The sequence below is a fragment of the Drosophila teissieri genome, chromosome 3R, assembly GCF_016746235.2.
Source record: "Drosophila teissieri strain GT53w chromosome 3R, Prin_Dtei_1.1, whole genome shotgun sequence".
Classification (NCBI taxonomy): Eukaryota; Metazoa; Arthropoda; class Insecta; order Diptera; family Drosophilidae; genus Drosophila; species Drosophila teissieri.
Window position 1 is genome coordinate 20314439 of NC_053032.1, and position 25220 is coordinate 20339658.

The 25220-nt window shown below is 48.9% G+C and overlaps 4 protein-coding genes across 6 annotated transcripts; 2 read left to right on the forward strand and 2 right to left on the reverse strand.

The window, feature by feature from the left end:
• Nucleotides 1-10686: 10686 nt before the first annotated feature.
• LOC122619857 (RNA exonuclease 1 homolog) lies at nt 10687-14394 on the reverse strand. The gene is made up of 6 exons (XM_043797053.1): nt 14208-14394; nt 12716-14149; nt 12144-12654; nt 11312-11905; nt 10995-11254; nt 10687-10932 (listed from the first exon to the last, which is right to left on the reverse strand). Exons 1-6 carry the CDS (start codon nt 14314-14316, stop codon nt 10853-10855), a joined length of 2988 nt encoding a protein of 995 aa, XP_043652988.1. The 5' UTR covers nt 14317-14394; the 3' UTR covers nt 10687-10852.
• Nucleotides 14395-14789: 395 nt separating this feature from the next.
• On the forward strand, nt 14790-18228 carry LOC122622550 (peroxisomal carnitine O-octanoyltransferase). Of its 2 annotated transcripts, none has more exons than XM_043801087.1 (6): nt 14790-14985; nt 15674-16061; nt 16208-17005; nt 17071-17201; nt 17258-17674; nt 17729-18228. In XM_043801087.1, the coding sequence occupies exons 2-6, from the start codon at nt 15684-15686 to the stop codon at nt 17859-17861; spliced, it is 1857 nt and encodes a 618-aa protein (XP_043657022.1). In that variant the 5' UTR covers nt 14790-14985; nt 15674-15683; the 3' UTR covers nt 17862-18228. The 2 variants fall into 2 exon arrangements, with proteins under 2 accessions (XP_043657022.1, XP_043657023.1); XM_043801088.1 differs by lacking the exon at nt 14790-14985 and adding an exon at nt 15132-15278.
• LOC122622549 (protein CASC3) lies at nt 18159-21278 on the reverse strand. Of its 2 annotated transcripts, none has more exons than XM_043801085.1 (2): nt 21119-21278; nt 18159-21045 (listed from the first exon to the last, which is right to left on the reverse strand). In XM_043801085.1, the coding sequence occupies exon 2, from the start codon at nt 20997-20999 to the stop codon at nt 18714-18716; it is 2286 nt and encodes a 761-aa protein (XP_043657020.1). In that variant the 5' UTR covers nt 21000-21045; nt 21119-21278; the 3' UTR covers nt 18159-18713. The 2 variants fall into 2 exon arrangements, with proteins under 2 accessions (XP_043657020.1, XP_043657021.1); XM_043801086.1 differs by having other exon boundaries at nt 18159-21070; nt 21119-21157.
• A 262-nt stretch (nt 21279-21540) lies between these two features.
• LOC122622548 (programmed cell death 6-interacting protein) lies at nt 21541-25216 on the forward strand. Its single transcript, XM_043801084.1, has 6 exons — nt 21541-21880; nt 22110-22228; nt 22294-22575; nt 22956-24551; nt 24610-24795; nt 24853-25216. The coding sequence occupies exons 1-6, from the start codon at nt 21669-21671 to the stop codon at nt 24966-24968; spliced, it is 2511 nt and encodes an 836-aa protein (XP_043657019.1). The 5' UTR covers nt 21541-21668; the 3' UTR covers nt 24969-25216.
• The last annotated feature ends 4 nt before the right edge of the window (nt 25217-25220 follow it).

Sequence of the window (25220 nt, forward strand, 5' to 3'; positions counted from 1 at the left end):
AAGACGACTGGCTGGCTGGATGGCAAGAAGAATGGAAAATGAGGTCCCATCCAGGCCACAATGGCGTGTGCCGCACAATGGAAGTCAATTTGAAGTGGTGCGAAATCCCTGGAATTTAAATTATATTCCCTACCTATGCCGTAATGCATATATTCCTAATAGATTACTACTGGCGAGCTCAGAAAATGGTTACTTCCACTAGCCATGTAACAAAACCACAGATTATAGCGAAATAGTTTAAAAAAGATTGAATAGGAAAATGTAGGCATTGGGTAAACAGGTAAATTTGCATGTGATAAGCCTCTTAATGACCACACCAAATAATTAAACAATTAAAAAGAACTGCCATATCAGTGTGCTTGCTAATTGTCCTGCAAAATCGCATCTACGGCAATTCAACTAATGCCGAAAACAAATAATTGACCCGCTCGAAGTTCCATTCAAATCTGATTGCGAACTTTTCAGCGTAAAATTGCATTCGCAGCCATTGTGCGGCCGCAGATCCGTGGAGCCACCAGCGTTTGCCACCGACCGCCATTATGATAAATGCGCCCGGAATCAAATGATGCTGAAAAGTATGCTATGGTTTATAAGGCAGGCAGACAGCCGCCGGATCCGCAGGATGGGCTCTGGCCCATTCGATTGCCTGCCTCGCTGTGGCGGCGACTTGCACTGGCTGCCACTGCCACTGCCACTGCTAGTGCCACTGCCATTGCCACAACGAATTAGCGCCGTAAATCGCATTTAAATCGTAAAATTCCCCCAGCCAGCAAGTCGCTTTACATGCAGCCGGCAGGATTGGAGCTGCGAGCAAGGAGTATAAGTGCAAGAAAGAACGATGACAGGACGAAGTCAGAGACCGAGATATGCTAGTGGATGGAGCATGGGAAGGCCCAAAGATTTTGATCCTATCAACTAAATTGCATTTGGCAGTTTGCGAAAAACTTTTATCCGCCGACCACCCCGCACGCCATAATTTCAGTCAAATCCCCGCCGATCTGGGAAAACAATGAATCAGACAGTGCGGCACATCCAAGGGGTAGAGGGTAATGAAAGTCAACGGCATCGACTTGGCCATTGCACGCCTCATTTGGCCGAGAAGATGACGTGACATCGATATCGGGGCGATGTGCTCGGTAATTAGGTCGATTGCCAGAGCCCATTAAAGTTTACGACATGTCTTAGTAAATCGGCAAACACTTAAGCCGCAAGTGCTGCTCTAAACTGGCGATTTGACCAAACAAGTACCTCTAACCTGAGATTATTGGCCCTTAAGCTGCTTAAAGCAAATATCAAGTGCAGAATTAAGGCACTTCAATTTTAAGCAAGCTAATTTAATTGTTATTAGTAAACCAGTAATGTTTAATCATACCTAGAAAGGGAACTAACCGGTAATTTTTCAATATTAATTTTCTTTGATTTCTAATCTGCTCTTTCCTTACCCATCCAGGGCTCTTTGGTGGCTCTGGTGATTCGAAACTGGCCTTAACTGGCTGCTTCTGCTGCTGCTGCTGCTGCTGCTGCTGCTGCAGTTTCCAATCGATTGCGCCATGTTCGCACTTCATACGATAATGTTGAAGTTTTGCAATTTGCGGCAGTGGAAAGTTGGTCTTTGCGCCTGGACGCTGCTACCTCAAGATTTATAGAATATTTTTTCTTCGTTCGCTGCCGTTCGCTGCCGTTCGTTGGTTTTGCCGGCAAAGTTCTCTTTTTAGGTGCTTCTTTTTATTTTTTTGACTTTGGCAAGATTTATGCGGCAAAGTCGGCAGGAGTTGTGGAGTGTGCTTGCGCATGTTTCGATAATTTGCGTGATTTTTGCATTTATCCGGCCCAGAAACGAGCAGCGCGAGTGCATGTGAAAGTGGATTTGGATGGGGCACGGCTGGATGTGGAGGATGGGGCATCATTAAAACTTGCTGCCACTACAAATGTGGGCCAGACCCGCACTCCCATTCCCACTTCCCCCCGCGGCCGCAGCGCACTGCTGTACACATTTTAAATAATTTTATAATGATTCCGTATTTATTTCAGCTGGCAATTAAAACCGGCTTGCCGCATAAAATATTTACTTGCAATTAGAGCAGCAGCCAAAGCCACTCAAGTGCAGCTCAGCCGCGCCTTCGCGGATGCTCAGAGGATTACGACGGAGGAGGTGGTGATGAAGTGGGTGGCGCTGCAGGAGCAGGAGGAGGAATCGAAGGGGGCGGTTGTCCGAGGGCCGAGGGGAACGAGGTTCGAGGGTCGAGGGTCGCCATGACAGACACTAATTATGGATTCTGCAATTTGCGACGTGCAGCTAACCGCAAGACATGGCAGCGACACAGGAAGGATGTGCCACAGGACACACCTCACTGCCATTCGCGCTGCCATTTTGCGGTTCTTCGAAGGGGATTGGCCGCCTTGCCCACACCATCCCCGTCGCGTCTTGGCCACGGGAAGCCCCTGCAATGGAAAGTTTACCGGGCTGGCGAGGTGCACGGAGGGAAAAACAAATAAATATTAGGTAGTCATCAAGGCGAGCTTTAATTGGCGCTTTCGAGGAAACTCGCTTTTCATCTCCGCCGTAAATGAGACCAGCTAGAGATTTCACTTTCGCGCTATAAGTAGAATCGCCATGAATCCAAGGGATTCACTATGTATCTATTAGGTTTATGTGTATCTATTACTGTATCTGTTTCTATAGTTGTAGCTGTATCTTTTAACTGTATGTGTATCTATTACTGCATCTGTATCTATTACTGCATCTTTATCTATAAATGTAGCAGTATCTATTACTGCATCTTTATCTATAACTGTAGCAGTATCTATTACTGCACATGTTTATATTACTGCATCTGTATCTATTACTGCAGTTAAATTCGATATCCTTGTGATGTATTGATGGCATTTCGTTCAGTGCACTTAATAAGAAAGTTCAGCGGCTGCCTGCTGGTAATAAGCAAATTGAGATGACAAAGTTTATTGTTGATTTTGTGTGGCCGCACACTCGCGAGTCCATGCTCGGTCCCTCTCCTCCCCGCAGCTTCTCCGCTGCCATCTCTTTCTGCTTCTCCACTGGGGACTGGGCCCCTAAATGAGTTATTTAAGTAGCACTCGCGCCCCAGTTTAAATGCGCTCGTAATTTGCCTTTGTGCCATCAAAGTTTCCTCCGCATGTGTGTACATGTGGCATGGAAACACACTCGCACACTCCTGTGTAAATGTAAGCTATTAATGCGCCTCCTTGGGAGACGGCCTCGAAAACACCCAGCCACCCAACCACCCAACCACCCACTGGTATCAGCCCACAAAATGTGGAGTGTACAAAATGTGCGTCGTACTTGTGAGCTGCTTTCATTTCGGGCTCTGTGCTTCTGGGTCTCTGCGCATGTATTTTACTTCGCTAAGTACGTGATTTGATTAGCGGCCAAAAATCCTAGTCCTCCGTCCCGCTTTTCAGGCCAAATCCGGAGAAGTTAAGCCGGAGAAACATGAGCGTTCAGATCCGACGTGGATATTAACCCTTGGTTGGGCATAACTGCGGGTGTCCATTTCAATTGAATTGTACATAAGAAGTTGCAAAATTTACATTAGTAATTCATAGTACTATATGTTATAAGAAGTGAAATATTATCCTTAACATAAAAACAACTTTATTCGGAAACCACATTCAGTACCTTTAGCATTAGCATTTACTTTTGAAAGAATTTATAAAATGTATTGCAAACCCTTTTAATATTTTTCAATTGAGAGCATACAGAAACAGTTTACCTGTTGGCCTACTGAAATAGCTGCTGAAATAGCTCATTTTATAAATAATTAAATAATTATCCATGTAACTTTGTGAATACACATGTTCACAACACTTGAAAGTGAAATAAAATTAGCGCTTTGTCTAGCGAGGGGTTAAATGAAAATCCTTTGTGATGTGCTGGCGGAAATCGCCTGTTGATGCTGCAAATTATAGCGGGCAATTTCCCATTTCATTTTTCACTCGGTCAGTGTCCGATATATAACACCCCCGATGTCCAATGTCCGGTGTCCTTTGTCCTTAGTCCTTAGTCCGATGCTATAGCTCTTCAGTGCAGTGGAATGTCAACAGCTGAATACGTGAGCAAACATAGAAATGGCTGCCATTGACATAACACACACAAATACACAGATACACGCACACACACATGCAGTGAGAGTCCTGGGAAGAAGTAAACGAGACATTAATGCTATTACGCTTGTGTGTGGGTGAGTGTCGCTTGTGTAAAAAGCAACTAATGAAAACGGAAATAAAAACCGCTCGAGGAATGCTGATGACTCTCCAAGGATGGTATTTAATATGCGTAAATGTGTGTGTGTGTGTGAGCGAACTAAAGAGTGTGTGGCTCCTCGCTCCTCGCTCCTTGGAATTGTGTGTGAAAGTCTCGTGTGGGCAGGAGCTCCACCTCCAGTTGCAGCTCCTGGTCGTCCTGCTGGCATGGGGAGGCACACCATGCCAACCCATTTCGCACGCGCACCCAAGCACTTAGCATCAATTTGGTGGCTCGTCCATAAGACTCGGCAATCTGGAGTGGGGGGGAATATGGGCCAACTCGCCGCAGACAACTAAGTAAAAGCATAAGTAAGGCACATAAATCAAAAATTCAGTGCCGCCGCCTCGCATTGCTGCCTGTCAGTGTGGCACGCACAAATACTCACTCACTCACTCACTCGCTCACTCCTGGCCAGCAATCTAGCAATCCAGCTCCTGCTGCCACCTCTGAACCTCCTGAACCCTCCTGAATATGCCGCTCGTCCTGCGGAATTCCTGGCCAGTGAAGCCCTAGTCCAGCCCTTGGGCAGAGCAATTACCAGACAAGTACAGAGGTAAGCCCACGGCAAGTCCAAGTCCGAGCCGAACACAATCGAAAACCCAGCTAGCGTGAAATATTAAGGCGCAAGCGGAATAAGTGCACTGCTAGAAACTCAAATAACTTCCGAATAACTAGATAATTGTGAAATAAATACAAATAAACATATAATTGTTTATTATTCAGTTTATCATTGGCCACAAACTGCACTCAAAGTGTTTATGTACTGAAGAGATAAGCACACACAAGTATAATGAAGTTGCAGTTCAAACAATATACTAAGTGATAATGTTAATATTTATAAGTTGGGTTGTGCTCTTTTCACAGACTGACTTTTTTTGCTGAGTGCTGGTGAGACCTCTTCCCTTCACACCTGCCATTATCCTGCAAAGGACTTTGACTCGGACGGCGCCAGCCAACGGGACAGGACAGGAGGACCGCTCCTTGGCATCTGGCGGAGACGGCACCTGCGGAATGCCGCCAACGCTCGCTGGAATCTCTGTGAAAAATATTTCTATGCACTGCTCCAGTCTTAGCCAGCTCCTTGCGGATCCTTTTACCCCAAGTCATGGCCATAACTCTGCCAATGCGGGGAGATATATAAATTTGCTGTGGCCAGACAGGTGTGTAATTTATTGATTATTCCGCTAGATATGCCACGCCCACACCGCACACTCCACACCCCCCACACACACACACACATAGAGGCACACATACACTGGCTTACAGCCGAACTCCCACTCACTTGTTTAGACATTTTGTCATCTTCAATTTGTGTCTGTCACTCCGGGCCTCCATCCTGGCGGCACTGGATCGCTGGGGGGAGGAACTGAGGAGGGTGTATGTGCGGTGCATTTCCGAAAGTGGATTACAAGCTGAAGGCACTTGTAATCGCTGTGTTAAGCCAGGAGGAGATGTTGGCAGGATTGGATGCTATTGAACCGAGCGGAAGTGCCAGTGGCAGTGGTAGTAGTAGTGTAAGTTCCTTGCCTCGACTTGGCAGTGGATGGCTGACTGGCTGGCTGGCTGGCTGGCTGGCTGGCTTGGCATCTTCATTTATTTGCCCGGCTCTGGCAGGCGGCGTTTATTGAGTTTTAATTGGATAAGTTATAGATGCTCATGTTGCATAAATTCCGCAAACTCCTTTGTTTTGACACCACCAAACCAAAGGCAAACCGGCGCAGCTGCAGATCCTTGGCTGCTGGGCAAAATTGTGCGGTCGTGCGTCAAGTGCTGGGGAACGTGCAGCTCATTTACCTGACCAGCGACGCTTGCGGGGATGGGGCCACCAGTTCCAAACCCCACGACGTCCACTGTCATCTGCACGTCAGCACAATCATTGAAAGTTGGCCGGGAATCTCGCTTAATTAATGCCAACTAAGAAAAGCGTTTGCCGAGCTCATTTTCATTATATAAACGCAGCCACTTTGATTTCCATATAGCGAGCGGCAAGGAGTAGGATTGAAAACAAACAAAAAAAAAACACCAAAGACACCAACAAGAATACGGCAATAAATACACAAAAGCTGCGAAAAACAAAAGCGGCGAAAAGGGAAAACAATGGAAAAACATTTTACTGGCTTGTCGCTGTCTTTATTGCCGCCTAATCGCAATGGACCGCGCCGAAGTTGTTCTTTTTGCCAGGCTGCACTAAGGCGGCATCATCAGTCATGCTACTTCATTATTATCGCTGACATTGCCACCCCATGGTATGCCACACCATACCGTACCATACCATACCATGCCTTACCATACCATAGCATCCCCAAAAGGACACACCCACTCCTTAAGCACCCACTTCCGCGCCCGCTTGTCGCTTATAATTCATTTCTATTGTGCCCCGTCCCTGAAAGTCCTTTTTGATCCAGCAGACTTATTTGTCTTGAGGAAACTCGCAGTAAAATTGCTTTTCCTACTACGCGCTCACTTCCTGTTGCCGCTTGTTGCGCTCCGCTCTCGAGAGTCTGGAGCTGGAGCTGGAGCTCATGGCTGGATGCTGAAGCTGGAGCTGGAGCTGACGCAACTTTCCCACTGCCATTGTCTTGCCGGCTTTGTGCGAAGGCCAGGGTCCAAAGGATCGGTGTTAATAGACGCCTGGCTGCTGGCTGCTGGACTCGCCTGCAACACGCAGCATCAGCTACAGAAAACAGCGTCAGCATCATCACACTGCTCAAAAAAGGTATCTACCTACCATTTACCAACAAATAGTATTTCTTTTTCTATCACATATCAAAAGGTTAACACTTACTTACAACAAACATTTACCTTTCTTAACGAGATCCAAGATAACAGCACCCCTTGACTAAGTGTGTTTTATTTCCACACATTTTTTCAGTTCCAACTGATTTGTCTCAGTGCAGCAGCGTCGGCAGCGAACGCTTCAAGTTGGCTCTTCATTTGTCGCTTTGTGCTTATTGTCATTGCGCCCGGCTTCATTTTCTTGTGATTAATGTCGTCATTAACTGCAATTAACTTTTTTAGTTGCCGGCCGCGACAAATCTTTGCCGTTTTTGCCTGAACTTTGGTCGCCAACTTGACTGGCATGTTGAGCAATGTCAATTTGAGTCGTCCTCGGCATCCCTCACTGGACGCCATCAGTCATGTATGCCAGTGTGGGCGAAACTACGGGCGACAACTTAATAGTTTTTCCCCTAATTATTTGTCAAGCATTCCGCTAATGGCCTGGGTCGACCTTCCACCTACCACCTACCAAACACCCACCCACCCATCAGCATTCGCAAAGTTCTTCGGCAAGAAAGCTGAAAAAAGGAAGCGCTAACGAATCTCACATGCACTCGACAACTCATTGGGGAAATTGCTTCTGAATTCACGCACGATCCAAGTTTGTCTTGCTCCAAAAATAGAGAGTGTTTACTAATTTTAGCTCAGAGGTGCTCACAAAGTCGTTTGAACTTTAATTTTTTCAATCATCATATCTTTGTTAAATCATATAATTTGTAGTAGTAATAAATGACCGAAAACATGTCTTAAAACTGCAAATTCTTATGGGCAAAGTTCACAGCAACTTTAAATGTGATACAGCCAACTTTTGCCACGAATCGCGAGCCCTACGCGAAAGTAATTCCGCTCGGGGCAAGTGCACGAAAATGTCCTGCTAAGTACGAAATAAAAGCGTTACGTGTGTGTCCTGGCGTGCACTTGCCGGAGCCATAAACTGGCCGACTTCCAGAGTTCCGGAGTCGCGGACTACATATGTATATAGACGTATATTCTTATATGTTTATATGGCGAAACTACAACTGCGACCTCGATGAACTTATGTATTTACAACGTGGACGCACGCGTGCTCCACTTGCTCGCCGGCCTAGAATTATGCTACAAATTTTATAATTTCACACCTAGGGGAAGCGGAAGAGCAGCCTCCGCCACCCCAAAAAACGGAAATGGCTCGTAAAACAGCGGCAAACGGCATTGAGAAGTTTCGCCACGGCTTTTGTTGCTCCTCCGCCTTCCCGGCCAGAAATTTCGCCATAGGATGGGTGCCTTTTTGGTTGTTTTTTTTTTAGTGGCCTCCTCGAACACTCCACACACTCAGCTGGGACTACTGGCTTGCATTTTTGTGTTTTAACTTTCTTACAATAAAGTGATGTTATCTTGGTGCCTGCCAGCTACTTTGCGGCTTAGGCAACAGGCATGTGGGCGGGCGTCTCTGGTGGGCTGGCGGTCTGGCAGTGGGCTGGTGGTCTGGTGGGCGTGGCCAGGTGGGTGTGGAAGGCGGTTGACAGGATCTAGGGGAAATTACTCTGTGCTTTATCGTGCATATAAATCTATTTGCTCAGGTGTTTTTAGCTGCTAATATGTTTGTGATGACTTTATTTTGCGTTTACCGCCAGCTTTGCCTTCATCTGGCTTTTGGCTCCCGGCATTGCCTTAGCCAGTTTTCTTTACTTTATTTTTCCTACGCCCCGCCCACGGACGCATTCCTCCCTCAGCCACCTTATTTAGATTGGGCTGGGCGGCACCCCAAAAAGCTTAGCCGCTTTTTTTTTGTTTGGTTCCACAAAAGTTGTAAAAAGGTTTTTGAGCCAGGCCAGATGCGCTGGAGGCTTAAGGAGCCGTACTCTGTCGAAACGCGAAACAATGCCAAGGTTCGCCGTAATATTTCTGCAAGCGGCCAATGCGACCAATGCGACTAATGCGGCGTATGCGCAATTTGCGTAAATACGTGACGAGGCCCAGGCAAATTAAAAGGGTCGGGGCATTAAGCTAAATGTTTAAAGCACTAAGCCAACGGCATGCATGTTGTCATCAGGCGGAATGAAATATTCATACTGGGCCAATATACATACGTGTGCTTGGGGCCTTCAAAAGGCTCGGCAAAGCTCTTAAGCCTTTTTTTAATGCCTTAACTACAACTAGACCAGGTTGTGCGACCCATCATCCTTACGCCCATTTGAACACACAGCACACACAGCACACGCACCACACGACGATGTCGCCGCGACCACACCGCATTTGCTCAGGGGATTAACTCTAAAGATCTTAATGCCTCTATTTCGACGGTCTTAAGTAAACTTCCGACCAGGCCGGGCTCCCAACAACAATGTGTGACAAGTCAAGCAGTAGCGAGCCATCTCCTCCGCCCCCCAGAGCGTCCTTTTTTTCCAGGAGCAGGAGTAAGCCCACACCGCCGACTACCTCTTGGTTTTTGGCTTTATATTTGTGTTTGTATTTGGCCCAGTGTTTGCTTTGCCCACTGGCTCCACTCATGTCGCCTGCTCCAGCTGCACAGGAAATAAAATTTCAGAAACTATATTTTCATTATTTACTTGGAATATATACAGATATCCAGCTAACATCTTGGGATATAATGAAGTAATTTATAAATACTTATTTACAGCTTTAAAGCACTCACTTTTAGATTGTTTGTATTTTTGAGAAATATAACTTTAAACAACATATTTCTCCCAGTGCGGCTGTGATTCCAGCGCTGCTGCTGCTGCTGCTAAGCCTCAAGCAGCACTTCCGCATCCTGGTTTGTGTGCGCTTCTGTGGCCATTGGGCCTGCTCCTCATACCGGGCCACATATGCACATTGTCATTGCCAAGTAGCACTAATATTATTTACTTTTCGTTAGCTTGTGTTGTGCCAGCTCAATAGATAAACACGTGTCGCCATCAGCCATTCCCGGCATGATGGGCCATGAAACGGGGTCTGGGGAACCCCCACCTAATGCCTATGGCAACCCCTGTCATTCTGGGAGCTGGGAGCTGGATGCCCGGTGGCAACAATTATGCCGAATTATGTGCTGGAACTTTGGCTGCATTCTCAATAAGCCAAACTTTTCCCCGGATCGCAGGAACGGAAAATTATAAAACGTTAAAATTGAAAAATCATGCGCCAGTGCGGAGCAACAAGAAGCCAACATCCAGATGGTGCCCATGGCCAGTCGACGAGGCCGAGAGTATAATTGAAAAATATAAAGTATCGCCGCAATCTGATTAAAATTACATTTAAATAATAACAACAAAAACAAGGCGGTCAATTGGGGGCGGGGCGGGGGGCAGAGGGTAGCAACGAGCGAGCCACAAGCGAATATTCTGTGATGTGCGTCAGGCACGAAACTTGCAATTACAGTTTGCAACGCGGTGGCAGGTAAAAAACTTTACAAAACTTTCCAATTGCTTTTCATTGAATTGTTATCGATAGTAAAGAGAATGGAAAAAACACAAGGAAAAATGGGCAAGGCAAAAATAGAGGAAAATGGACAAATATACCTGGTTGAAAGCCTGAGGTAAGAAATTCTTCAAAGGACTCGCCAAATCCGTAGCATACTTTCCAGCGTTCTTTAAGTTTCATGTGCTACGCTTTAACCAATTTAAACGGGTAGCTAGGAAAAGCTTTACTTAGTTTCCGCTGTCATAGCATTGTGATTTATTTATACAGTTTGCTTTTACAAAATATGGTTAGATTAGGGGCTAAGGCTTTGATTTCTGATGGGCATGATATACATATTAACAGATGTATGTAATGCTTTTGAACTGAATGCTTGCAATGGTGCACGGTAGCAGCTCAACTGATCTTGTTGCGCAGATAGTACTTGATGAGCTGAATGCACACTTCGGCATCTTCGGCACTGTCGTGGCCGGCCTCTGTAGAAAAAGGAAATATTTAATATTCAATACACATGAAGAAATAGACTCGACTAACTCACCATTCTCCTGTATAATCCGCTTTAGGTTTTCGATGCACAGTGTTTTCAGAGCGCGCTTCTTTGGCGGTCCCATCTTGTGGGGAAACAGCACCGAGGTGTCCACCACAACGTCGTGAATGAGTTTCAGTGCCTTCAGATCGCTTTCCAGGCTGTGGCCAACGAGCACGCTTTTGGCATGAAACATGGACATCAACACCGCCTGCACGTCGCGTATGCTACGCGTCTCGTTGGAGAGCATCGCCTCTGTGATGCCCGAGTAGCTAAAGTAAAAGAATTGCAGATTAATGAGAAACAATCGAAAAGCTACATTCACGCACGTCGTATTGTAGTCCACAATCTGGTTGTCCGGCTTGACCAGAGCATCGTAAACGGTGCGGCCATTTATGTCCACCACCGTGACGCGGGTTAACTCTATTCCGTGCGTGGTGTAGCACATCTCGCAATCCAAGGCAAATATGTCCTTCTTGGTGGGCACCATGTCTTCACCCCGCTCGATTGTCTTCACGAAGCAGGTGAGCTTGTCCGGATCGTAGTAGTCGCTCACGTGGTAGTTGGCGTAGGTGCAACCCGGTGTGCCCGCCGGTTGCTGGCAGCATCGATGCTGGTTGTCCGTGAATCCTCGTCGATATCCCGTGCTTTTCGGATGGTAGTTACACATGTCAAAGCCCTGGTGCTCGTATATATCCAAGCTGAATACCTTGCCGCAGCGGGAACAGTAGCGCTCACTCTGGTTGGGGCGACGGTTGGGCCGGCAGGCGCGTATCACTGCTGATCCGCGCTTCTCGCCCGGACGCGGATAGCCGTTCTCCACCAGCTGCTCTTCCGTCAGGCGCAGATCGAAGACCATTTCGTATGCTTTCTCAGCGTCTAAAGCATCGAAAGGCTCGCCATTGCCCAAGGAGCCAAGTTTTCTGCAAAAGATATTTATTTAAACTTTTCTTAGCCAAATTAAAGACTATATGCAATTGAGATGTTAGGAATACTGGCAAATATCATAAATGTTAACTTTTATGACTTCCCGGTTCAAATGTGATGTCATAAACAGAATTTATGTTTATGCTTGTGCCCAGGGGCACTATTTACAATTAAACGAGTCTCATCTTATAATGTGCATATAGATAATCAATGTAGTTCAAAATACAAACCCACCCCTTTTTCTCAACGCTCCAGGACGTAGTAAGCGCCCGCTTGCCGCCCAGCATCATCTCATGCGACACCGTCTTGCTGGCCACGCTCGGCCTGTTTCCTGCCTCGATTGCCTCCTTGCGGAGCTTGTTAATCGCCAGCATGCAGCTGTTCTTGTAGATGGCAGGCGTGTTGCACTTTTTGAAGACGGCTAGTTCCTCCACCTGGGCGCGCTCCCAGGCATCTGCCAGCTGCGGATAAATGATGGTGCAGTGCTTCACCATCATCTCGTAATACTGTATGCGCACGTTATAGGATATCTTCGAGCTGCTGGGATCTAGGACGGTTGGCTTCTCCGCGTTGGACACGGGAGCCGATTTGTCTAGCGCAGCAGTGGGCTTGTGCGCCACTCGGCCGGCGCCCTTGAAGGATTGTGCAGGCGTGAAAGCTGGCTTCTTCTCGGCCTGCAGCTCTTCGATCTTCTTTTTGGCCCGAGCGATGGCCACAATGTTGGCCACAGGTGCTATGCTGCGGGCTAGTAATCAAAATTATTTGATTTATATATTATATTATACATTTCAAAATGGAATGCTCACCTGAACGCACTGGTGGGGTCAATGCACTTCGCGGAATAAGGGGCGTGAGGTTGGAGTTGACCTTGGCCTGACGTAGTTCCTCCTGCGCTTGGCGCACCCGCTCCTGTGCCTGACGTAGCTGCTCCGCAGCGGCTTCGGCTTGCAGCTTCTCCTGGCGCCGCAGTTCCGCTCGCCGGTCGAAGATCGCCTGCATGGCATTACGGATGTGATTGGGTTTGCGCATCGCAACCGAAGGAGCCAAATGTGGCTTGACCTTGTCAGCGTTCTCGTGGGCCACCCGGCGCTTCTGCAGAGCCGCTGTGGCCGCCTCTGTGAAGGTATCAATGTCCGGCGAAGGAGCTTTCCGCTTACGAGAACTCTCCGGGTTGGCTTCGCCGCCTTCGTCCTTGTGCATCTGCGCGAATTTTTTTTCCATTTCGTCAAAAATCATTTCGCACTGACGAACAATTTCTCCTTCCGAGGTATCTGCTTCAAAATCGAAGTCCAGGTCATCCAGATCATCCTTTGGTTCCGCCGTTGTCAGCGCGGTAGCTTCAGCCTCCTTATCTTTATCCGCTTCCGGTTCGCTCTTCGAAGAGCTAGTGTTCTTGCTCGATGACGAGCTGCTCTTAGACTTGGACCGTGAACTAGAGGAACTGGATTTGTGATGATGACTCTTCGAGGCGGATGATGAGGAACTGCTCTTGTGCCTGCTGCTGGAACTTTTCTCGTCGCGGTGCTTATCGCTGCTGGATGACTTTTTGCTGGAAGAGGAGCTGGAGGAAGACTTGTGCTTAGAGGAACTTGAGCTCGAGGTGTGCCGCTCCTTGGAGCGCTCTTTGTCGCTGTGGGATGACTTTCGCTTATCCTTATCCTTATCCTTTTTCTCCTTTTCTCTGTCCCTGTCCTTATCCTTGCTCTTCTCTTTGTCTTTTTCCCGATCCCGATCCCGATCCCTGTCTTTGAGCTTTTCCTTTTCCAGCTCTCTGACCTTTTCCTTTTCTTTATCCCTTTCCCGCTCCTTGCTCGGCTTATGTTCATTTTTGTGGCTGTCCTTGACATCATTTAGCTGCTCTTCATGCTCTTCCTCCTCGTTTTCAGACATTATTTCCATCTTCTCTTCTTCGTCGTTATTCTGGTCATGGTCCTCGATCTCCACCTGCATCTGCTCATCAATTTCCTTTTCGAGAATCGCCTGCCAATCGTTATCTCCTTCACCATTTGCAGCTGAGGGCTGGCCGGGCACATATTTGGGAGCACTGTCCACGACCGCCTCCGGCTTCTTCTTCGCCGGCGAGGCGTTCAGAGCCGGCTTCTCCGGGTGGTACTCCAGATTGGACTTTTTCCGGGGCGCACATAGCGTGATCTGGGGCAGTGGAAGAGAGAGCAGCTTGGGCGCCGGCTTGTACTCGGGCACGGGTGGGGGTTCAGCAGGCGGAGCGGCCTCCACCTCGTCTGTAAACCGGAAGTGAATAGAATTTCTTGCGAAATTAACTGGACGTAAATATCTCACCTTTGCGGACATGCTTAAAGTGACAAAAGGGACGCTTGCAGGTCGCCGCATCCTGGCCGTCGAAGTACGGGCACAGGAAGCCCTTAAAGAGACCCGTGGATGGCAGCATTTCCACCTCTTGCTGGGATTAGTTGTTTATTAAAGCCGCTTAAGAAAGCAAGCGTCCCAAATTTCTTTCTTTTCTTTATGCCTGTCTCTTTCACTCATTTCGTCAGATGTCAGCTGTTTCAGCTGCTGGCGGCGTTGCCAGATGGGCGGCAGTTTGGATGCTATGACTGGAATTAAATAATTAATTTTTTTTTTATTTTTAAATAATTACAATACAAATAATGTCTAATCTAATTAATATCTGATTTGTATTAATTTTCTTAATTTTTTTAGCATATATTTGTGCATATATAGCAGCTGATTGCAGCAAGTCCGCTTGATTATATCTGGCGGCTTGGAAATTAAAATCTGAACTTTAATTTTCAAAAGTTATGCTTTACAATGGATAATTTCACCTAAAGAGAACATGGTGTATAACGGTATACACAGGTAGTGCCAAAAGTCTGGCAACTCCTGCAAACAGGTGTTCGTTGCGCCAATTTCCTATAGGGTCGTTCGCCGCTTGTAAACAAAAACGCAGCAGTTTAAAAATAAAAATAATTGATTAACCTATTAAATCGTCTGCTTATCTAGCCAAATGAACTTGATAGCTGCAGAATCGGTTTAATTTCGATTGAGTGCACCGCAAACCGAAGTTCAAGTACAACATTCTACTGCGGCCTCATTGAAGGTTTGTGTGGGTGTGTCCGCTGGCATCTATTATCTAGAAATTCATATAAAAATTCAAATGAATGCGGCTCTTATCGGTGGCCGACTGTCTGCAGTACCAATGATTGGGGTGATATACTATCAAACTGAGTCAGTGGACGCGGGTGGCGGATCCCACGGTGCGATAACTCAAGTGCTCCTCCCCTCCGGCGAGGTGTGCTGTGATATGGAACCAACCTATGGATTCAGTCGTATAACGGCAGTCTGGCGGTTCGGTTGTCTCCGGCAAAAGTGAATTCTCCATCGAGTCCAAAGGTCAGTGGGCTAGAAATTCGCCTATGATTTCACCAGTGCGCCCGGGAATATAAATATTTATAAAGCTCCCCAATCCGGACTTTGTCCCGCTCGCGGAGATTGGTGCAGATAATCGTCTAGTTGCAGTCCCATAAAGTTTACATTCAACTTGGAGCATACTTCGCACATTCGTTGCACATTAAGCTGTGTGATATTAGGTTGCACACCATTTTAATGTTTATCCTTCGTTGAGATTAATTTGTTTTCGATGTGAATGTACTCTGTAATTTATTGAGCGAACTTTGGACCCGATGAATGCGATTCCCGATATGATTATTGTACTAATCTAGCATAGGCCTATAGAAAGCAACCACACACGCAGAATGATATCAACGATTCCAACTTGTCCCCCGCAGCTAAACCACCATGGACCGGGCAAGCCTATATTTCATGAGCAAGGATGATAAGAACACCTTCGACTTCGATGAGACTTTACCCTCGCTCCCGCTGCCGGAACTTAGGGATACCATGGAGCGCTACTACAGCTGCATCCAGCCATTCGGGACCAAGGAGGAGTTGGCCCAGGCCCGCAGGACTATTGATGAGTTCCAGAACGGCGTGGGCGTCGAGCTGCACGAACAGCTCAAGAAGCGGGCGGCCAGCATGAGGAACTGGCTGGGCAGCTGGTGGGAGGACTACGGATACCATCTGATTCGGATGCCGCTGCTGCCCTACCAGCTCATGGTCATGCCCGCGCAATTGGAGATGGTGGGCGTACCGGAGACACCCGAATACATGCTGAAGGTAAGTGGTCCGACATTAAAAGCTCAATGGGAACACTTTATGTTATCATGTAGACTCTTATTTGCTTATCTGCAAGTGCATTTGACTTCGTGCCTCTTGCTTAACAAGTTTTGAGGGCTTCATGATTGAGTGTATGTTTTTCGCAGAGTCTGGCGCGGCACATTTACCACACGCTCGAGTTTTGGGAACTGACTAGAACGTCCAGCATCAAGCCACTCTCCTCGAACGGCGGCAAAATAAAGTACTCCTCTGCGCTGTACAAGCACTTCTTCTCCACGTGTCGCGTGCCAGGCGAGGAACAGGATCGTATAGAGAAGCATTTTCTCACCAAGGATGAGGGTAAGACGCCGAGTCACATCCTTATTTCCGGCAAGGGACGCCAGTTCATCTTCGATTGTGTGCACGAGGACGACACTATCCTATCGGCTCCCGAAATCCTTGTGACTCTCCAAAGACTGCGCAGCATACTCGACTACGAGCCGTTGGGCGATTGTGTGCCCACCCTGAGCCATGACGAACGTACCAACTGGGCTCGCAACCGCAACCGGCTGAGGGAAATCTCAGATGCGAACAAGGAGACGCTGCTTCTGGTGGAGAGCGCAAGCATGGAGATTTGCTGGTACGAGCAATCACCCAAGGACTATGAGGAGTCCTCCCAGCTGGGTCTCTACGGTGATCTCCATTCCCGCTGGGCTGACCGCAGCAGCAGCATCATCGTCTTTCGCAACGGACGCTTCAACTGGGCGGGTGAGCACAGCTGCTACGATGGCACCGTCAGCATCAGTTACGCCACCTTCATGCAACTGAGCTTCCTGGAGGTGCCAGAGCCCGACTGGTCCGTGGCCGAGAAAGGCAATGTTATAGAGGTCAAGGAGCTAAACTTTCAGCTGGATGACACTCTCAAGAGAGAGATCAAGCGCGTACAGAAGGATATTGATGATAGAGTAAGATAGTCTAGATAGAAACCTTTTATTGAACTGATTAATCCTTTTGTATGTGGTATCCTCAGGGTGTTGACGTTACTGTGACCTTCACTGCGTTCGATGACTACGGCAAAGAGTTTATGAAAACCCATCGACTGCATCCAGACTCCTTTGTTCAGGTTGTAATGCAGTGGGCCTACTACCAAATGCATAAAGAGTAAGTTCCTCTTTGGACTTACAAGACATCATTATTACTCCACGAATATCCAACAGAATTGCTCCCACATATGAGACCGCTCTGATGCGTCAGTACTACAATGGACGAACGGAGACTCTGCGATCCTGCACTGGTGCTGTGGCGGAGTTCCTACGGGCGACCTCCAACAAGCAGGTTGGCGATATGTCACTGGCGAAGGCTTTCCGTCGGGCAGTCGATGAGCACAAGCACTTCATGAACGAGGCGCGCAAGGGACATGGCATCGATCGACACTTGTTTGGCCTGTGGTGCGCAGCGTATGAGAGCAAAATGGACATTCCCGCCTTCTACGATGATCCCTTGTACACCAAGAGCGGCGGTGGAGGCAACTTTGTGCTTTCGTCCAGTACTCTGGGCTTCACTGCCAACGTTGGCTTCGTGGCGCCCATGGTCTTCGATGGCTACGGCGTCTTTTATTCCATCACCTCTGAAGCGTAAGCTAGATTCTTATCTTTCTTGAAGTTGCTATTTAATTTCTCTCATTCTAGTGTGTTCATTAATACCACCGCTTATCGCGATAGCTTGAAGACAAGCGCTCGCAAGTTCAACGACATTTTCAAGGACTCATTCCGCCGCATCAGCGTACTCTTGGAACAGTTGGCCAAGGAATCGAAGCTGTGAAAAGCTCATCTAGTATTAAGAAGAGATCTAATCATACTTTATGTCGTTAATTGGCTCCAGTTCTTGTTAGTTCCGATCAGAAAGTACATTTTTGGATCATTTTCTATTTTGTTCTACTATTTTGACTATTATTTTTAAATAGCACTATTGATAGATCAACTAGATTTTAAATTTTAAACATTATTTTTTAAAAATTGGTTTCCTTATTCAACCCACCTTTGATCGGAAACTAAACGAGAACCTGGACTTTGTAGTTAGTTTGTAAGTTAGTGTGACAGAAAAGGTGTGCAGCATTTGTAACTTCGTGTTAAACGTTTATTTAAATTCAATGATCGATTAGTTTATGCAAATACATTTCTCTCGGTAATTCTTTTGTTTCAACTCTAAAATACGGCTAAATAAGCTAAGCGCCCAGCCGCTTCAATACGTTCAACACTTGTTCACTTTTGACTTAATAAGCGAGCGCCGCAGCTGGCCCTAGATACTACGTACAAATTAATTGGAGCTTGCGCCGGATTACAATATATATATTTATATACTCGTCTATATACGAAAACTTTTCGTTAGTAAGTTCGATTATCTGGGAGCTAAATGCTAATTACAAATGGTTCTCACTGCGTGTCTACAATTTATGCAGTGCTTCGGAGTCGCAGACCCGAGGACAGAATGGGGAAAAAAATCGTCGGATGAGCTGAGTTAGGAGCAGGGCCGTCCGCACTAGTGCGGCGGGGGCGGAGGTCGATAGTAGCCAGCGTGCGGCTGCAGCATTGAGTAGCCGGAGGAGGGCGGCGGTGCTATCCGTTGGCCTCGTCTCTGCTGCTGCTGTGGCGGCAAGCCGGCGTACGCCTGCACTCATTCCTGCCCAGTGGCCGGAACTGGCTGAAGGTTCTGCTCGGTAGCCGGTGGGGTGGCTGCTGCCTCGTCCTTTGCTCCCCCACCTGGAGTGGCGCCCTCGCCGGTGGCCTGGAAGGCCGATGGTCGCTGCACAAACATGTTGTCAATGATGTGATCTATGTTGTCAGATATGCCCTCCTCCTTGGCTCCGACCTTAGCCTTATGCTTTTCAGAGGGCGGGAGAATGGGAATCGCGTTGGTGGGACGACGCTGGGGCAGAGCTGATGGTCGGCTAGTGGTTTGAGCAGGCGGCACAAAGTAGGTGGTGCCACCGACTGTGTTGTAGTTCTGATACGGCTGAGCCGGCTGAGTTGCGGGCGGAGCCTGTGCCGGCGGCGGTGTGGGTTGTGTTACAACCGGAGGCCCTGCTTGGGCGTACGCCACGGCAGCCGGCGTGGTTGGCAAGTAAGCGGCACTAGCCGGATTCACATAAGGTGCCTGGGGCACTGGCACTGGCACTGGAACAGTCTCCGTTCCGGTCACATAGTACGGTGCCGCCTGTGTTTGCGGATATGCGGCTGCCGGTGGGGCATGTGGCTTTGGTGGTGTTGGCACTGCTCCTGCGGCAGTAGGTGGTCCCAGTTGCATGGTCTGCAGTTGGGCCTGCAGCTCCTGTTGCTGATAGGCGATCTGCATCAGAACATGTGGGTCCTGGATCATGATCTGCGATTGTTGTTGCTGCTGCTGTTGAAGATGCAACTGCTGCTGCATCTGCTGTTGCTGCTGCTGCTCCGCCAAGTGCTGTGATGCCTCCTGCTGGGAGCGACGCAAGCTGGAGTAGCGCTTGGGCGCATTTCGCTGTTCCTGATGCAGTGGCTGCTGCTGCTGCTGGGGCGCCTGACTCTGGTTAGCCAGCGAGTGCATCTGGACACTGCCCACATGGCTGGGATCGTTGCGTTGCTGCACCTGCTGCAGTCGCTGCGACAGGTTCGACGTGGAGAGCGGCGTCTGTGGAGATTGTTGCTGTTGGGACGGCTGTCGTTGTTGCTGTGGCTGTTGCTGATGCTGAGGTTGCTGCTGCTGCTGTTGTTGGTTGGAGCGTGGAGTGGTTTGCTTCTGGTTACGGTTATCCAGTTGGTCTGGGCCCCGCTCCCGCTCTCGTGGCGGCTGTCCACGGCTGTTCTTCTTGAACTCCATGCCATTCTGACGTCCGGGTCCGCCGTTCATCCGCCCAAAGTTGCGATTCCTGGGCCCACGATCACGTTCCCGCTCTCTTTCCCTCTCCCGTTCACGCTCCTGGGATCTGTGAGGATTGGAGCCACTGGCCAAGGGCTGTTGCTTCTCTGCAACCAAGCCTCCAGCACCGACGGACCGTCGGTTTTCCTTTTCTTCACGCGAGGATGATGTTCGTGGACCACGTGGCTTTCTCTCGTTGAGCGCCGGGAAGTCCTGTGGCCGCGGCGGCTTGCGCTCCTTATTGCTTGCTTTAAGGTAGGCCTGTTCGTCCTCCCAGTTTCTTGAGTATTTACTAGGCCCACGCGTATATCGCCGGCGACGTCTGGCTCTGGGCGGCGCGTCCTCGTTTCTAATGTCATACCCGTATGTTTGCAGCAACTCTGCTCGGGATTTGGGAGCCTGCTCCGCAGCCTCGAAGCGATCGTGCGACCAGCGATCACCGCCTGACGCTGGCTGCCATTTGCGCATAGTCTTGGATGCCTGTGAGATCTGTGGCGTTTGGCCAGTGGGCGTGACGCCGGCTGCCGCTAGTCCATTGAGTTCGCCATTTGGCTCCGCCGCCGCCTGGCCAGCACCGTTTTCCGGTTCAATCAGGATTTCACCCTCGGTCTCAGCCGTTCGGTCGTCGTGCTCGTAGAAAGTGCCCCGCTTGGGGATGTACTGGGGATTGCTGCGGTCCTCGTCCACCTTCTTCTGGGCTTCGCTGTCGGCGACGGAGCGGTCCAATGCCTGCTCCCCGTCGCCATCATCCGTTTCGCTGCCCACCTCCTCGTCCTCGTCATCCGTCTCAGATTCCTCCTCGCTGCCACTGCCACTGGCGCTCCCGCTGGCACTCTCCTCGTCGTCGTAGTCCTCGCCGCCCTCCAGATCACTGGCCGTGTCGTACTCGGAGTCGTGCGGATGCGAATTGGAGTTGGGCTCCTGGGTGGGCGAGGTGCCCGGCTCGACGTCCACGGTGGCATCCGTTGTGGGCGTTACAGCCACTGGCGCCTCGCTGGCAGCTGGAGCCGTGGTCTGGGGGATGTCGGTCGGGGGCGTGGCTGCCGTTGGTTTCTCCACTTCGGCCATCGCGGGGTCTCTTCGGTTTTCTGCCTCGCTACTGCTGCTGCTTCTTCTGTGGATTGGTATAGAACGGGATTCTAGGTGTCACTGGGATAGTCGAGCCAGAGCCCCGTATATCAACTTACGTGCGAATTCTTGACAAGGACTGACTACTCTAGTAAGCGTGCTCCTTGCTACGAGAAATTGTGCAGAAAAACCAATAATTTCGCTGAGTTTTCTCGACAACAACGCAATCAGAAAATAGAAAGTCTAGGGTTACCTTTCTCTTGCCGCGAAGATGCCACACCGCTGAAAACGTAACGACAGGGCGAGATACGTATGCAATGCACATACGTAATTGGTATTGAAATACTGGCTGCTCTGGTAGTTACCGGTTGAAATAAGAAATATTATATTTAATTCTATTTTTTAGTTTAATGTATTAAGTATGGAAAACAAAACAAAAATGGCGGAATGCACTTAAGAAAGATGAAATCAAAACCTATGTGTTCTTGGAGTGTCTGTGTTCTATAGGGGTTATCGAAAACTCTATCGACGACTTGTCATCCCTGGCCAGCTGTTGGAGGGGAAAGAAAGAAAGCGCAGAGCGGAGTTCGAAAAGAGCGACAGACGGTTAATTAATATCACTTGGAATCTGAAATCGGACGAGAAGCAGACTCCGCAGAATAGGAAAAGATGTCGAAGTTTCTGGGCGTGCCGCTGAAGAAGCCGTCGGAGGTGGACGTGATCAAGCCGCTGAATAATCTCATCCAGAGCACCTACAACGGTGCGTCGGAGGAGGAGAAGGGCAAGTACGCAGAGGCCGTCAACGAATTTTCGAAACAACGCAATACGGCGATTTGGAAATTCTTCGAAAAGTACGAGGCTTCGCTGGAGATTGTGTACGCGTAAGTACCACCAAGTCTTTGTGGCCATTTCCCGGGGATCTCCGGATGAGTCACTCGCACAAAAGAGGCAGCTAATCACACCCGTTCCATTCAATTCAAACAGCACCTGGTGCTTCTGTATTAGTGCGGTCGGTGGTGGTCAGACGTAAACAAGCTCTCGGATGACGTAGTCGTTAACTAATGGATATTGTTTTGCCTCCGGGTTTCGTTGCCTACTCTGTATTTCCAGCTATTATGACCAGATATGCGCACTGGAGACAAAGATATCAGTTAGCGAACTGCAGATACCCTTCAAGTGGAAGGACGCCTTCGACAAGGGCTCCATTTTCGGCAACAAGATCAGCCTGAGTGAGTGATTCACCTCCATGTGCCAAGTATATTTCACCACTAACCTGACTACCCATAATCCACAGCTCACACCTCATTGCTCTATGAGAAGGTATGCGTGCTCTTCAACATTGCCGCCCTGCAGAGCAGCATCGCTGCCAACCAGCCGCTGGATTCGGATGATGGCCTTAAACTGACCATCAAACTGCTCCAGCAGAGCGCCGGCATCTTTCAGTACTTGAAGGGGGCCACGCCGGCTGCAGTGCCCTCGGAACCCACGCCCGATCTCAGCCAGGATTCGCTGACCGTGCTGCAGGCTCTGATGGTCGCCCAGGCGCAGGAGGTTTTCATTTTGAAGGCAATTAAGGGTATGTAGAAGCTATTCAAATAAGAGAACGAACACCATTTATATTCAAATTCTTATCTATGAGCAAAGTTTCGCTGTTTACATTGGGCGATATAACTATTTTATCAGTTAAAAGCATTTCAGTAGAAGTCCAGTGTGAAGAAGTTTCATATACTTGGCATACAATGAAAGTCCTCAATGTAACGAGATTATCCGATAATATTAATTTTGTTTCGCGGGTTCATGACCCTATTATTTTCGTTTAATTTATATGATAAGAACAATTGGAATGAATCATTCAATTCAACAGAGATAAAGTTCCGACCACTGTCTCAAAAGAAATCGAAAGACATTTCGCTATGAATGAAAGTCTAACAATTTAAAGCATTTATATTCCGCCAGATAACATGAAGGACCAGATCATCGCCAAGCTTTGCTGCCAGGCGGAGGAGTCCTACGCCGATGTGCTGCGCGCCATGCAAAAGGAGTCTGTGCGCAGCCTGTGGGAGAAGGAGTGGATACCTACGATTGCTGGAAAGCAGGCTGGCTTCCATGCCCTCACCCAGCTGTACCAGAGTTTGGTGTGCCGTGCCGCCAAGAAGATTGGAGAGGAAATTGCTCGTTTGCGCAACGCCATTGATCTTTTCAAGGCAGCTCAGACGCGTGGCGGAAATGAGACCTACTTGGATGAATACTTTAGCCGCGCCAAGCGCAACTTGGCCGAGTCCACCAAGGACAACGAGTTCATCTACAACGAGATCATACCAGATCTGAGCACCTTGACCCCTCCTGGAAAGGCCCAGTTGGCCAAGCCACTGGCCATCGCTGTCCCCATGGCTGCCAACTTTAAGGATATATTCAGCAGTCTAGTGCCCGTGGAACTCCATCGCGCACTCACCGCATCCGATATGCGGCGCAATGAGATCGTCAACGTGGAGATCATGAAGCTGCGTGAAGCCACCCAAACTCTGAACGCCGTTTTGGCCAGCTTGAATCTTCCAGCGGCCGTGGAGACAGCTGATGGCAACAGTGGGCTTCCACCGTCGCTAAAGGAAAAGGCCAACGAAGTTCGCCAGAAGGGCGGCATTGAAAATGTTCAGACGCTGCTTAAGGATCTTCCCGAGTTACTAAACCGCAACCGCGAGATCCTCGACGAAACAGAGCGTCTTTTGGACGAAGAACGCGACTCTGATAACCAGTTGCGTGCGCAGTTTAAGGAGCGCTGGACTCGCATCAGCTCCGATAAGCTAACGGAGATGTTCCGCACCAATGCGAAGAAGTATCGCGAAGTCATCACCAATGCCATTGAAGCCGACAAGGTGGTTCGCCAGAAGTTTGAGGCCAACCAGAAGGGCATCCAACTCTTGTCCTTGCCACCCGATCAAATCCAACAGTCTCTGCCCTCGGCCAGTGGCAGTGTGGATCCCAACTGCTCCAGCGTGCAGCGTCTCAAGAAGCTGATGGACGACGTGGAGACCATTAAGGCGGAGCGTGAGGCCATTGAGTCCGAGCTTAAGGGGGCCACGTTCAATATGAAGGACGAGTTTTTGATTGCCCTGCAGAAGGATGGTGCTATTGACGAGCCCGCCCTATCGTTGGCTCGCATTGGCCAAGTACTCAATCCTCTACAGCAGCAGGTGCGCGAGAGCGTGGAGCGCCAGCAGTCTTTGGTCAGCGACATCCAGAGCGCTCATGGTGCCTTTGTCTCTGAAACGGGCAGCTGCGGCAGCTCGCGGGATACTTTATACCAGGAGCTAGCAACCGCTTTTGATAGCTACATTGAACTTTCTGGAAATCTACAGGAGGGCACCAAGTTCTACAACGACCTGACGCAGTTGCTGGTTGTATTCCAGAACAAGATCAGCGACTTTGTGTTCGCCCGCAAGACAGAGAAGGAGGAGCTGCTCAAGGATTTGACCACAGAGTCCAGTCGCCAGGCTTGTCCGGCCACCCCGGCCCTGCCCTCGCACTATGCATCCACATCGGGCAGTGGCAGCGGTAAGTGAAGCACCTAAACCTAACTAAACACGATATCGAAACCGTTCTTTTCTTTCAGATATTCCACCTGGTTCCGCACCCGGTGTGCCGCCTGTCGCATCAACGGCCAACATTCCGTATCCGGCTCAAGTGCACGGCATGCCCATTCCATATGGAGCCCAACCAGGTGTGCCCTATCCCGCCTATGTGCCCGCTCCAATGCCACAGAGCTTCAATCCGTACGCCACCTTGCCGTATCCTGGCAGTAAGTTAATGTCCCAGTCTTACATGACTCTTCAATAATGCTGTGCTTTTTCTGTAGATTATCAGTACCAGGGATTCCCGCAGGGACCCCAACCCGGCCACTACGGAACATACCCAGGCAGTTATGCCAACCAGCAGGGCGGATATCCGAACCAGAAGCCACCTGGCTGGTAAATGGCACTGTAGCTAAGCAAGTTCATGTCCACATGTGCACAGTATGTTCCGCCCAAGAGTCAATCGCATGGCAGAGCCTCAGATGAGTCTGGATGGTGGGCAGACAAGATGGGTGGTATTCGGCATTTAATGCTCCGTGTTCTGGTTCTGTTTGGAATTTGTATCATACATGTTGATGGCTTATTGGATTTTAATCTCATATATGCAACCATATTATCACGTATCACAGTAAACGTTCTTACCCTAGACATG